This window comes from Bubalus kerabau, chromosome 5, assembly GCF_029407905.1.
Source record: "Bubalus kerabau isolate K-KA32 ecotype Philippines breed swamp buffalo chromosome 5, PCC_UOA_SB_1v2, whole genome shotgun sequence".
Classification (NCBI taxonomy): domain Eukaryota; kingdom Metazoa; phylum Chordata; class Mammalia; order Artiodactyla; family Bovidae; genus Bubalus; species Bubalus kerabau.
This window is the reverse complement of record NC_073628.1, coordinates 98,484,817-98,498,402: the sequence shown is the minus strand read 5'-3', so window position 1 is coordinate 98,498,402 and position 13,586 is coordinate 98,484,817. Positions and strand designations below refer to the sequence as shown.

The 13,586-nt window shown below is 44.9% G+C and overlaps 1 protein-coding gene across 6 annotated transcripts in view; it reads right to left on the bottom strand.

Moving 5' to 3' along the window:
* Positions 1-13,586, bottom strand: part of CLSTN1 (calsyntenin 1) — a 74,455-nt gene that overhangs the window by 19,038 nt on the left and 41,831 nt on the right. For 3 of the 6 annotated variants that reach the window (XM_055582378.1, XM_055582379.1, XM_055582382.1), the window contains exons 3-7: positions 8,178-8,207; positions 6,818-7,013; positions 4,842-5,050; positions 2,685-2,834; positions 2,381-2,566 (exon numbers count right to left, since the gene is read on the bottom strand). In XM_055582378.1, the coding sequence (XP_055438353.1) occupies positions 2,381-2,566; positions 2,685-2,834; positions 4,842-5,050; positions 6,818-7,013; positions 8,178-8,207 (771 nt within the window). The remainder of the gene's footprint in view (positions 1-2,380; positions 2,567-2,684; positions 2,835-4,841; positions 5,051-6,817; positions 7,014-8,177; positions 8,208-13,586) is intronic. The other 3 variants (XM_055582380.1, XM_055582381.1, XM_055582383.1) reach the window with 1 other exon arrangement.

Below are 13,586 nucleotides of genomic sequence, written 5' to 3'. Positions count from 1 at the left end.
TTTTATTCAGTTTTCTTTTCCTCAAAACTAAGAGTTATTACTAAAAAGATTAAAAAATAACCATGGTTATTATCTTAAAAAAAAAAAAAAAGGAATAGAGGAGTTTTAACTTTTAAAAACTGTGAATCACTATGTTGTACAGCAACTATACTTTAATTAAAAACAAAAGAAGCATCACTTGTGATCTCACCCCACTGTATACACTGCTAACATCTGGGTATAAACACTTCCAGTCCTTTCTTTATGAAAATACACGTATTATTAAAATATGTATAATGTGTATGAAAATATATTATAAAAATGGACTCCTCCTCTGTACTTACATATAGGACCATTCATAGTCTAGAGCACAATTTAAAATGTCTGAACAGCACTTTATTGTATAGAATTTGTACAATAATTTATTTAACTGATCTGTCCTGTGCGCAGAGTCACCTCTAATTCTTTTCTGTGATAAACCTTGCATCGACGAGGACCTCAGTGTGTCTCCATGATTATTCCCTTAGGATAAATTCCTAGAAACGGGATACTAAGCCAGAGTACATGAGACATTTTCACAACTGTTGTTAAACACTGCCAGGCTCAATTTTTTTTTTAATTCGTCCACAGAGAATTCTGCAACCTCTCCCAGCCCCTGGGCCCTTGACTTTCCTATTCCTAGGAGCAGCAGGACTAGGCTAGAACAGACTGGTCTTTCAAGTATCATCTGATCTCAGTCCAAATCCAAGCTCAGGCTCTTCCTAAAAGTGTGAGGTGACTCAGCCTCCCTCAGTCTCAACTAATTCCTCTGGAAAGATGAGGAATAACTCCACTGCCTTTGTGGGCCTGATGGGACGATAAAGAAAATAACACGTGTGCAAGTAACCTAGTGTATAGGAAGCACCGGACAGGAAATTTTTTCTATCTTTGAACTGTTCTGCTGAGAAAATGCTTATTTAATATCAAATAAATAATGGCAGCAGCAATATGGATGAAGCAAGAGACTATTGTATTGAGTGAAGTTAAGTCAGGAGAGAAGGAGAAATATCCTATGACATCCCTTATATGAGGAATCTTAAAAGAAATGATACAAATGAACTTACAAAACAGATACAGACTCACAGACTTAGAGAAGGGTGCCAGGGGTGATGAATTGGGCGGGTGGCGGTGGGTGGGTGGGTGGGGGGGATAGTCAGGAAGTTTGGGGTCGACACTGCTGTATTTAAAATGGATAACCAGTAAGGACCTACTGTATAGCCCAGAACTCTGCTCAATGCTATGTGGTGGCCTGGAGGGCAGGGGAGTTTGGGCAAGAATGGATACAGATATATGTCTGGCTGAGTCCCTTTGCTGTTCACCTGAAACTATCACCACGTTGTTTGTTAACTGGCTATACCCTAGTACAAAACAAAAAGTTTTAAAAAATAAAAAGCTAAAGAAGAAGAATGGTATTATGAGAAAGCATGGTTTTTACATTATACTTACATAATTTAAAACAGAAAATACTCCAGACCTCTTCATTTACACATTTTTAGGTACCTGATTACGAGAATCTGGACTCATAGTCAGACACCCAAGTATATTCAGCACAAGGATGAGCCAACAGAGAATATACTTTTTCCCTGTTGCTGCTTCTTCATATGACAATTTTCAATTATGTAAGAAAATTGGTTACCCAAGTCTGTTATCATTTAGTGAAGAGACAGGTGAGCATCAGAAAACACTGCCTCCAAAGCTCTTACTGAGCAGCTCCTGGAACACAAGAGGCCCTTCTGATCATCAAGAAGCAATTTAAGTTAGTGGTGTTCTGGGACTTCCCTGGCGATTCAGTGGTTAACACACCATGTTTCCACTGCAGGGGATACAGATTCAGTCCCTGGTCCGGGAACTAAGATCCCATGTGCTGAGCAGAGTGGCCAAAACATAACATAAAAAAGTTACTGGTGTTCTACCACCAGCTGCGTGAAAGATTCTTCCTCAGCATTTTCCCTGAGAGGTATCCATACCTCTCCTCTACCTGACTTACATAAACCCGAAAAATATCCAGACTGATGGTGAAGATGGAGAATGAGCCTTGGGTCAAATTCTCGACCATTCTGTGTTCTACCTGCTCCATACCTTGTTTGTGGGACACAAAGACTATATATTCAATGCAGGTTTCGTTTTCATTTCCTATTTCACGTTTGCCAAAAGCAATCACATTACCTAGTTTTTTTTCTTTAGTCCTTAAATAATAATTTCATTTCATTTAAAGCACACTCCTTACAGAACCCTTATTTGGATGATTCCCAACGTATGTTAGAGAAAGACATGCTTGAAATCAGTGGGTCTTAAGGTAGCACACACACATACCCTTCTGAACGGGCTTTTGGGGCCTGGGGTTCCTCCCTCGCCTCCTTACCGCAGAGCCGGTGAAGTGACTTCTCGGAGTAGGTGTCACGGTCACAACCCTTCCCGATGTGGCTGGTCTCCAGCTCCACCACCACCTGTGCCGAGGCCACCGACTCGTCACACGTTTCCAGGTGGACATTCGGAAAGAGTGTCAGAGCGCCGGTGCCCGGCTCGTATTCCACCCTGTTGTTCCATCCTGCGTGGGCCCACAGGGAGGGTGGAGTGGAGGGGAGAGGAGGAACACTCCTGTTAGGTCTCCATGGTGGACAGACTTTTGGAGCAGGTGCGAGAGCAGCACAGAGAGGAAGGCTCACCTTGCCACCCAGGGGTGCAGGTGGGCTTGATGCTGATCTTCACCAAAACGTCTTCTGCCGCTCTTTTCTTCCCGCAGTCGTAGGCTGTGACAGTCAGCTTGTACTGGTGCTCTTTACCATAGTTCAGCTTCTCCGTGTTTTTAATGTAACCTTCCAAAGGGAGAAACAACAGTGAGAACCCAAACCCATTCCGTTTCCCTCCTCCTGACTTTTTTTAATTCAAGTACAGTTGATGTACAATACTGTGTCAGTTTCAGGTGTACAGCAAAGTGATTCATGTATATATACATTTTTTTCCAGATTATTTTCAAACCCATGTTGTGTTTTACTTCTGTCGTCCTATGCTGAAACACAAAATGCATGTGCTTTCAGCCCTGGAAGTACTAACACAGAAATAAACTGATGCTTCAGATAATTAACACTCAGTTTGGCTTTCCTGAGCTTGAACATACACTGAATACACCTTGAAAGATTGTTTAAGCAGAAGAATGAGTCTACAGAATGCAGCAACCATTTATTCTTACAGCTGTATTTGATTTTATATTTAAGATTTAATATGTTAAGGGCTTCCCTGGTGGCTCAGTGGTAAAGGAGACACGGGCTCGATCCCTGGGTCTTGGGAAGATGCCCTGGTGAAGGGAATGGCAACCCACTCCAGTATTCCTGCCTGGGAAATCCCACAGACAGAGGAGCCTGGCAGGCTACAGTCCATGGGGTCACAGAGTCAGACACGACTTACTGACTAAACAACAACAAGATAATGTGTAAAAGCATAAATAGACAAAATAATCCAAGTAATTCAAATATTAAATATGAGATGGAGCTGCATTAAATACTTTTTGCTAAAAGATTTACTTTGTTAGAGAGACTTCCTACCCTCGCAAAGCAGGAGAGAAGCCTGCTTTCTCAACATGAGTGCAGATATCTGCAAAGAGTTTGCATCATGTCCATCATTTCATCGAAGATTCTGGACTGTGTGTTAACAATGGAGACACCACAGGATCATCAAGAAGCCATAACCCAATAAAGAAGCTGAGCTCCAGACTAAGTTAATACTGTTCCATTACTAAGGATGGAGGTGGGGCTGGCAGTAAGGTATCAACTTCATTTTCAAGATGAGGCAGAAGATTCCAATGTGATGGAGAACAGAAAACAAGGCAAATTGAGAAGCAGTCTTGTTCGGATGCAAGCTGGCTGAAAGGTAGGGAGATGATAAAATAAAAACATCTTAGGCAGTGGATTTTTATTAGATTTCGGTGGGAAAGGAGAAAAATGATCATCCTAAAAGAGAACACCAAACTTTGGTGTCAGAAAACAGGCTTTCAGGGGACAGAGTAAAAATTTAAACATAATCTAAACAGATATTTCTCCAAAGACATACAGATGGCCAAAAGGCACCTGTATGAAAAGATACTCAACAAAGCTAACTATTAGAGAAATGTAAATCAAAACTACAATGAGGTAGGGAATTCTCTGGTGTTTCAGTGGTTAGGACTCCGAGCTTCCCTGCAGGGAGCAGGAGTTCAGTTCCTTGTCAAGCAACTAAGATCCCACAAGCCACTTGGCATGGACCCCCTCCCCCCCTTCCCCGACACACACACAACTGAGTCACTGTGCTGTACACCTGAAACTAACACAACATTGTAAATCAACTATACTTCAATTTAAAAAAAAACTTAAGTGTGAAACAGACACACCAAGTTAGGTCTTGCTATGGACTGAATGTGTGTGTCCTCCCAAATTCTTACACTTGAAGTTGTGACCCTCATGGTAATGTATTAGGAGGTGGGGCCTTTGGGAGGTGATGAGCTTTAGGTAAACTCACAAGGGTGGAGCCCTCGATATGGGATCAGTGTCCATACAAGAGAAAGAGACTAGAGCTTTCTCCCTGCCATGTGGGGACACAGCAAGAAGCAGGTCCTCACCAACACTGAATTACTGAGCACTCTGTCTTGGACTTCCCAGCCTCCAGAACTGTATGAAGTTAAGTGTCTGTCATTTTGTGTTTATGGTGTTTGGTAAGAGCAGCCTGAATGGACTGACTGTGAGTTTCACTGAAGTGCAGACAAAGTTTGGGTTTGAAGCCAAATGGTGTAGAGGGGGCTGCCTGCCCCATCTCCCCGTCGGGGAGGAATGCACCCGCTTCTGGGTTCTCACCATCTTTGTCAACGGTGAATGGCACATCCGGGGTGACGATCTCATAGTTGCAGATTTGGCTGAACTGGGGGGAGCAGTCTGCGTCCACCGCCTCCACCCTCAAGATGCTGTCGTACTGCTTCCCCTCCACCACTGTGGCTTTGTAGGACTTCTCCTTGAACACGGGCGCATATTCGTTGACGTCGTTCACCTGAATGTGGACAGTTGCTCTGGAAGAAGGGGGAGGAAAAAAGCTGTCAGTTTTGCTTATTTGTATTTTTACCCGAAGAATAAACTTCTGCCCTATGGTTAAATTTCCTTTTTTTCCGATATCTTGTTTTATTAAATTATATGTGGAGATGAAAATTAAACTGCTCACTGTTTTTAATTTAGCATGGAGACAACAGAAAGTTAAAACAGGAATTTGGGTTGATGCTACAAAGTCCTACTAAGTAAGGCAGCTGGTAAATAACAGACTTGGGAGACTTCCCTGGTGGTTCAGTGGTTAAGACTCTGTGCTTCCAAAGCAGGCAGCACAGGTTCAGTCCCTGGTTGGGGAACTAAGATCCCGTACACTGCATGGAGCAGTCAAAAAAACAAAACAGAGAGACGGGATTTTCTTGACAATGTAGGGCAGAGCACGCACAAGGGAGGTAACTATATACCAGATATCTGTTTGTGCTCAACCCAGAAAGTTAGAAATATTTTGTTACAAAATCCGGGAAAAAAAAGTTAGGAAGTAGAGGTAAAAAGCAGAGATAGAAAATGGGAAATTATGAGCATTAAAACAAGTTTTATCCTGCTTCTAAGGGAGAGCATCAGTAAACCACTGCTGGGATATCACCCACTACTAACCAACAAATGAAGGACTTCAACTTGCCCTCCCTGATCAACTACATTCCATCTTCCCAGTGTGGGCACAAGAAAACTAAGGCATCATCAGACCAAGCTACTGAAAACCATCAGTCTCGAGTGCTACTGACCAGGGCGTGTTTCTGAATCAGACAAGGTCCCTGACTGAAGGCCTTTGTCAAGGAAAACCGCAACATCGCACTTTGTAAAATGGATGAGGCATGATTCACTGGCATGTAGCATCCAGCTATTCACCAAGACCCTCCCTACCCCATGGTACTCATCTATCCTGACCCTCATAGTGGGATATGTGACATCACCTCACCCACGGAGCTTCTTTCCTTAACCAATACAGTAAGAAGAAACTGACACTTGGAAGAATTAAATTTGCCTAATGTTGGGGGACTAGTAAATGGTGGAGAAAAGACCTAGAAAAAGACTAAATCTAGGTCTTGTCCAATTGTCTCCGTGACACCAGTAGTTCTCAACTGGTAGGAAGCACGTGAACACACCCAGGATTGGGGGCAGAAGTAAGCTTTCTTTCACCGGCTCAAATGCATTTCATGCCCTTAAAATTTATGGGGAAAAAAAAAATACATATATATATAAACATAACAAAAGAATATCTTCCTCCAGGAAAAGTGGGCTTGTCGAATTTTCAGTGGAAGGCCCTAGCATTTTTACTAGAGTAGCTGGTAGAATAAAATTACTCATTCATTTATTCAACATCTAAGAAGTATTGGACACTTGCTGGGAGCCATACACAAGGGTAAACACACAGGATTCCTGCCCTCAAAGAGCTGACAATCTCAATGGGGACAATCAGAAACTATCCTCCGCCTTGTGTTTCAAAACTGAAAGTCGTGGGACTTCCTTGGCAGTACAGTGTCTAAGACTCTGCACTCACAATGCAGGGAGCCGGGGTCCGATCCGTGGTCAGGGAACCAGATCCTACATGCCACACTAAGAGTTAGCATGCCACAACTAAGACCTGGCACAGCCAAATAAGTAAATATTTTAAAAGCAAACAAACAAAAGCAGTAAGTTTTAGGACAGTGGCAACAGTCACCGTTTTCCTTACACACACACACACACACACACACACACACACACACACACACACACTCTTTGTCCCACTCACTTACTTGTGAGATTTTTTCACATTGGCCCCGTCTGGCCCCTTCCCGCAGTCATAGGCCTGGATGGTGAACGTGTAGTCCTTCTGCAGCTCACAGTCCAGCTTCTCTGTGGAACGAATGACCCCCTCGCCAGTGGATTTATCCACCACCACTGCGTCAAAGGGCACATTCTGTCCATGAATCTTAAATCCACAAATCTCACCTGGGGAGTCAAAGCGGCATGGGTTAGGATTTCTGCCACACAAACCCAGGGTGCGCTCCCCTCCTCCCCTAAAGAAAATAAACAACGACAATTCGGCAGCCAGGGGGTGGGGTGGGGGGAGGGTCTGTGGACAAAGCGAGGGCACTTGTGCTTTCATAGGGGGTAAGTTCTGGGGGCTTTAGTAAAAAGAAGCATGTTCTGGCTTTCCAAGCAACTTGTTTAACTTTGCATCCATTCATGCAGGAATACAAAAGAGAGAAAGAGAAAATATAGACAGGCATTTCACAGGAGTACTTAGGAGAGCTCCGGGGTAAAGTAGTTTCATTAGCAAACAGCCAAGGCCTGGTAACACAGAGGAGCTGCCCAGAGACCTGGGAGGGCCGGGCAGTGGTTTTGATTTGGACCAGAGAGGAGGCTAAAAGGCACAGTTAAGTGTTGAGAAAGGAAGAAGCGTGAGGCATAGGTAGGTTCAGCACCAGAATTACAGAAGGTCTGTCCAAAAAAAAAAAAAAAAATCTAAGAAACAAGTCTTCCTGTGCAATGAGCCTGGCTAAAATTAGGGAATCAAAACAAACTACTAAATGAGAAAAAGGTAGAAATACCAACTTTTCAGGCATCCATTTCAACAGCTATCATCTATGATTGAGATACAGTCTCCATTCTGGGGAGGGATGTGCTAGGCTGCCCTTGGTTTTGGACTTTATCCTATCAGACCTGAAGAAGAAGCCTGCCTGGGAATGGAAGTGCATCCAAGTTCGTTTATGAGCTTCATTGGGAGTTAAAGTGTAGGTCTCCATTCTGGCCCAGGGGAGAACACATATAAACATTCTGATGCGTGTAGAATATATTTCATGTAAAAACAAAACTTCCAAAATTACAACAAGCAGAAAATGGTTACACAGTGAATCTCTCAGATCCAATTTTTTTAAAAAAAATAGGATTATCCATATAGTTCAAATGGATGTCTGATTTCCAGATATTTCTAACCAAGGGTTTGGTTACATACAATTCCCATCAATAGACTTAAAAAATAGAAACAAAGTAGGAGAATAAATAGGGGGAAAAGAGCATGACAGTTTCTTCTGTTTGAGGGCTGAGTCCCAATTTCATTAACATAGTTAGTGGGTTAATGTCATAAGAGGGATAGAAAGAACCCTTTATCACCTTCTTTGGTGACTGTCACCTCAAAACTCTCTAAAGGGAGAAAAGATAAACCCATGTCAGTAATACAGGAAAGAACGAACTCGAAACAATAAAAAAAAAAAAAGTCAAAGATGCACATATTACATAGAAAAGCTTGACATCATTTAACAATACACTCAGTAGCCAGTGGCTAACACTGTTAGAGCAAAACTGAACCTTCAAGAACAAAATGTCTCTTTGCATCCCACTTACCACAGATGGCACTAGCCTAGGGATGAAATACTGCTGTGAAGTTTCCTCACACCCACAGGTGTCATGGGGATCTCTCTTTTCAGGAATGCTTGGATGATAACAGTGTCTAAGTCAGTCTACTTGCTGTTTTCTAGTTTTTAGATTTTCATTTTGAAGCTAAGTTCTTGGTGGCTGAATACCATAACATTCAACTCGTCATTGGCCTTAAGGAAACAGTTGGGAGGGAAGGGTTTTATTTCAACCCCTTTGTTCTTGGCCTGAATAAATAACCATGTTTTCTCATCTAAGGTACCCAACCAAGGCAACCCATATCCATACAGAGACCTCTTCTCCTGGAACATCTGCTTAAATGTGAACTGAAAGCAGATTCAGTGCTAACTGTAGCGATGCTGCTGTGATCATGGTTTTCACTTCCTGAAACACCTGTTCTTCCGAGTCAGTATAAATCCTGCTCACCTCCCACTACGACCCACTAGAGAGCAGAAACGAGAAGGTCAGGGGTACCCTGCCCCAGACTCGGCGTGGCCTCGCCAGGGAAACCAAAAGGTTACCCAGCCTCAATTTCCTGCCCCCCCTTTTTTTTTTAAATGTATATCCCTGAACAGTATTGTTTCATTGTGTTTGTGACATGCAGTTCTTGTGACTTGATTTTTCACTCCACCTTTTCCAGCCGTGTGCATCTGAGATGTATTTATCTTTGCTAGCACCTGCAGTTACAGAGTTCATTCACTCGCACTGGCACACACAGTTAGAAGCCAGTGAGTTAAAATGTAAGTGCTTAAAACATTGGCCAGCATAAAGAAAGCCCTCCACAAACACTGGCTGTCGCTGTAATGATTTCCCATTGTGTGAACACACTGTGAGTTCCAGCGCTCTGCTGTGTGAACAAGGCTCAAGCCACTAGCCACGTGGGGCTGCTTAAAACTGAACTGAAATTCATGTTAAAAGTGCATAATATTGGGCTTCCCTGATAGCTCAGTAGATAAGAATCCACCTGCGAGTGCAGGAGACGCCGGTTCGATCCCTGAGCCAGGAAGATCCCACATGCCTCAGAGCAACTAAGCCCAGGAGCCACAACTACTGAGTCTGTGCTCTAGAGCTCAGAAGCCACAACTACTGAAGCCTGCGTGCCTTACAGCCCGTGCTCGGCAACAAGAGGAGCCCCCGGCAATGAGAAATCCATACACCACAGCCAGAGAGTAGTCCCAGCTTGCCACAACTAGAGAAAAGCCTGAGCAGCAATGAAGACCCAGCACAGCCAAATAAATAAATACTTTCAAAAATAAATTAAAAAAAAATTTTAAGTGCATAATAATAAAAACTCAGTTCCTCAGTCGCACTGGCTGCATTTCAAGTGCTCAAGAGCCACACGTGACTAGCAACTATTCATTGGAGATGTAGACATGAACACTCCATCACACTGCAAGCTCTACTGGACAGCGCTGCTCAGGGCAGGGGGCAGGCAAACCGGCAGGCCAAGTCCAGCCAGAGCGTATTTCTGAGTGGCCTGCAAGCTGAAGATGGTTTCTGTGTGTTATTTCATGACACAAGATAATTATAGGAAATTCAAATGTCAGTGTCCATAAGCAATGTTTTATAGGGATGCATAAAACAGAGACCTGCTAATGTCTTGTCTCGGGCTTCTTCGCCATGCCTCTCCCCCACAGTGGCACAGCTCGGTCACTGCCAAAGAGACCATCCCCCCATGGACTGCAAAGGCTCAAATCCTCACTGCCAGCCTTTTAGAGAAAGACTGGCTGATCGCTGCTCTTTAATCCACCATGAGCAGAAACTGCTGGGTACCAGCTGTGTCCAAGAGTTTTCCAGAATGTGGTAATTCGCTTGACTATGTTTGCACTTTTGGGGTGTAACTAATAGAGTGGGATATATATTAAGACATGTCAAGCTGCCCAGCTTTAATTCAGTGGTATAATAACATCTTGGGTTTTTTTTTTTTTGACTTGGGAGTCCGCTGTTCTAAAGAGAAAATGGTGAGGCGTCCTACGTCACTCACAGTGAGTGACAAGGCTTTCCCAACAAGGCCACTGCATAGGGAAGTGAGGTTTAAGACCTCAGATGAAGCCTCTGACCTGGGTGATGCTGCCTACACGGTGCCATGCTGAGTAAGAATTCAAAGACACTCACCAGGGACCTCCCTAGTGGTCTACTGGCTAAGACTCCACACTCACAGTGCAGGGAGCCTGGGTTCCATCCCTGGTCAGAGAACTAGATCTCACATGCTGCAACCAAGATCCCACCTCCCACACCCAAGAGCTGGCACAGCTTAAAAAAATTAGACACTCAGTCAAGCACTGTCCTTTAGATTGCTTCTGACCATGGGACCACAAAGAGAAATAGAAGTGTCTGCTTCAAGCTGTAAACTGCCTGCTTCATGCTACCAGGCTGGGAGGAGGGGACAAACTTAGGCATCTCTTAGCCTTGTCAAAGAAGGACATCTCAAAATCAGCTCTCGTATTCTACTTCCTTTCTGTCCTGTTCCTTCCCACTCAATCCAGACCATGTACTATTGCTCCAGGCTTCCCAGGTGGTGCGAGTGGTAAAGAGATGTGGGTTCGATCCCCAGGTTAGGAAGATCCCCTGGAGAAGGAAACGCCAACCCACTCCAGTATTCTTGCCTGGAAAATTCCATGGACAGAGGAGGAACCTGGTGGGCTATAGTCCATGAAGCTGCAAAAAGTGGGACATGACTGAGCAACCACTGCTCCACTAGATAAATCTACAGCTCTGCTCTCATCATGTCTGAAATCCCCCACTGGGTTCCCTGGACAACCGACCCCTCTAGCCCTGCTGGCCTCAGAATGGACAAAACCTCCGGTCTCTCTCCACTCTTCATTCCCCTAAGATCATCTAAAATAGTCAAAAGGAGCTTTAGTAAAGAATTTTTAAAAAGCAAAACAGAAAGATATAACAATGGATGAAGCCAGCAGAGCAGAGCTCTCACTTCTCTCTCTCTCTGGCCACGTCCAGTTCTCATCTGACAGTGCTGAGCCCTCACTTTCCACATCGGTCCTTTTGGCTTCCAGCTTCTTCCAAATCTTAGTTCAAGCTCTTCCCCAGACAAGAGAGGGTGTCTCTGGAGCTGTTCCTGCAGCCTCTCCAGGTCTGGCGCTGTCCTGCCCTCATGCTGCAGCCCCAGTGGAGGTCACCAGCACCAGCTTGGATACTTCAGGTTCTCTCGTGTGACAGAAATCCACTCCAGCCAACTCAGTGACAGGGCCTTCACTGAAGAGCCACTGGGAGCTCATGGAATTGACTGCAGGCCAGAGACAGGGACTTGGAGACGGTCAGAAACCAAGGCGGCTCCAGAGACCAGCGAAGAAGAGCCACACAGTTCCACGGCAAGAAGGCCTGGATGGAAGGGCCATGCCCACAGCTGGTATCAGCACCTATCCCTCTGCTGGACATTCACATCCCAAGAGAGAGTGTCTGTTGGCCTGGCCTGGATCATGCCTGTGCTTGGCTGGGGGAACAGGGTAACGGGTTGTAGACCCACCAACCTGGACCCAACAGGAAGGAGACCAGGGGCTGCTGACGGAAAACTGACATTTTCTGAGCAGCAAGTGTCCACTACAACGTGCCTGCTAATCCACCTCTCCTCCCTGACCCACTTCTCTCTCCCTGGCCTTGGCACCCTTGCCTACCAGCTAGACGTCCAGGCTGACTCTTACTTATGGTGACTTTTGAATTCCTTGCTTACTGGTCCAGGCTAGTTTCTGGAACCAGCCCACATGTGGCTCTAATCAAAACAGTTTTTCCAGGTACCTCAGATGTACAGTAACGAAAAGCACACACCCAAAGGTTATGCCCTAATGGCCCAGGCACAACCACCTGTGATGGACTCTCACATTCCAGTGCGCCAGGAACTGTCCGAGACACTTGCTGAACGTGTCCTTTGCCAAGCCCCCTTCCCAGGAATTCAGATTCAGCAGCTCTGGGGCAGAGCCCTGTCATCTGCGTTTCTAACAAGTACTGCCAGGAGGCTCCAATGCCGAGCAGCTGCAATCCACACTTGAGAGACTGGCCTATCAGTGGTTTCCAAACCTCACCGGCTGGTTATAAATTTCTAAGCTGTGCTCCTACAAGTACAGACTCAACTGGGCAAGAGCAGACAGGGGAACCTGACGGATGCGCCCCAGGACCGTCTGGATGCAGTACTAGAAACCACGGGCGAGGTGACATCCTGTCTACTCAGCCTGGCAACAGAAACCATGCAGTTCTGGGCTCATTTCCAACCCTCTGCTCCTCCGACACACCAAATGGGCTGACTCTTCACCCACCTCTTTGAGACCCCTGCCAGCTCCCACCTCTGTTCCATCCTCCCCACTGCCCGTTACTGCCCAACCATGTACATCCTTCCCATCCTTGGCAGGAGCTCGAGTCTGCCTTTGGAAATCACATCCTTATCTTTTCATGAACTCCAGTCTACCCAGTGCTGCCTCTCTCACTTGACAATGACCTACAGATGTCCAGGCACCCCTGCTTAACTCTCGGACAATGCTGGTCTCACCTTCCCACCTAGAAGACCAGTGTTCTGAGAAATGCTTTTTTGTAATTTCTGGGAGGCCTAGCAAAGCTACCTAATATTTAATGATTATTGATCTCAAACCATTCCTTGTTTATTTAAAACTGCTACTCAACCGATTACTGCCTTGCACTATGCTGAGTTACACAAGATTTCTGACATTCCAATTTTTCATGTATTTTGACATTTTCAGACAAAAATGGCATTTTCATGTGACTTAACCTAACATATCCAACTCATGGCTGCAAACACAGTCCCAGCCCAGCTGCACATGCTGACAAAGCAAAACTGGGTGGAGGTGTGTGGTGGTGAAGCCCGTGGGCCACCCTCAGGGCATGTGAGTCATGAGAATTACACAGAATATGGAGAAGAGTAGCACAGATATGAGCCAGTTCTAATTAAATATCAACAAAAGTACAGCTCCTGTTCTTGCCATGAAATTTCTTTTGGACTCCATTCATATCATAATTGTTTAATCTTGTAAAATATCTGTACTCAGATTAGGAAGGCAGGAAAAAGAATGCTTCTATAACCACATATGAAAGGAAAGAGCTTCAAAAAAGGTAGGGGGTGGGGGTGGATGCAGGGCTTCCTAGGTGGCAGGGTGTAAAGAATCCACTGGTCAATGTAGGAGA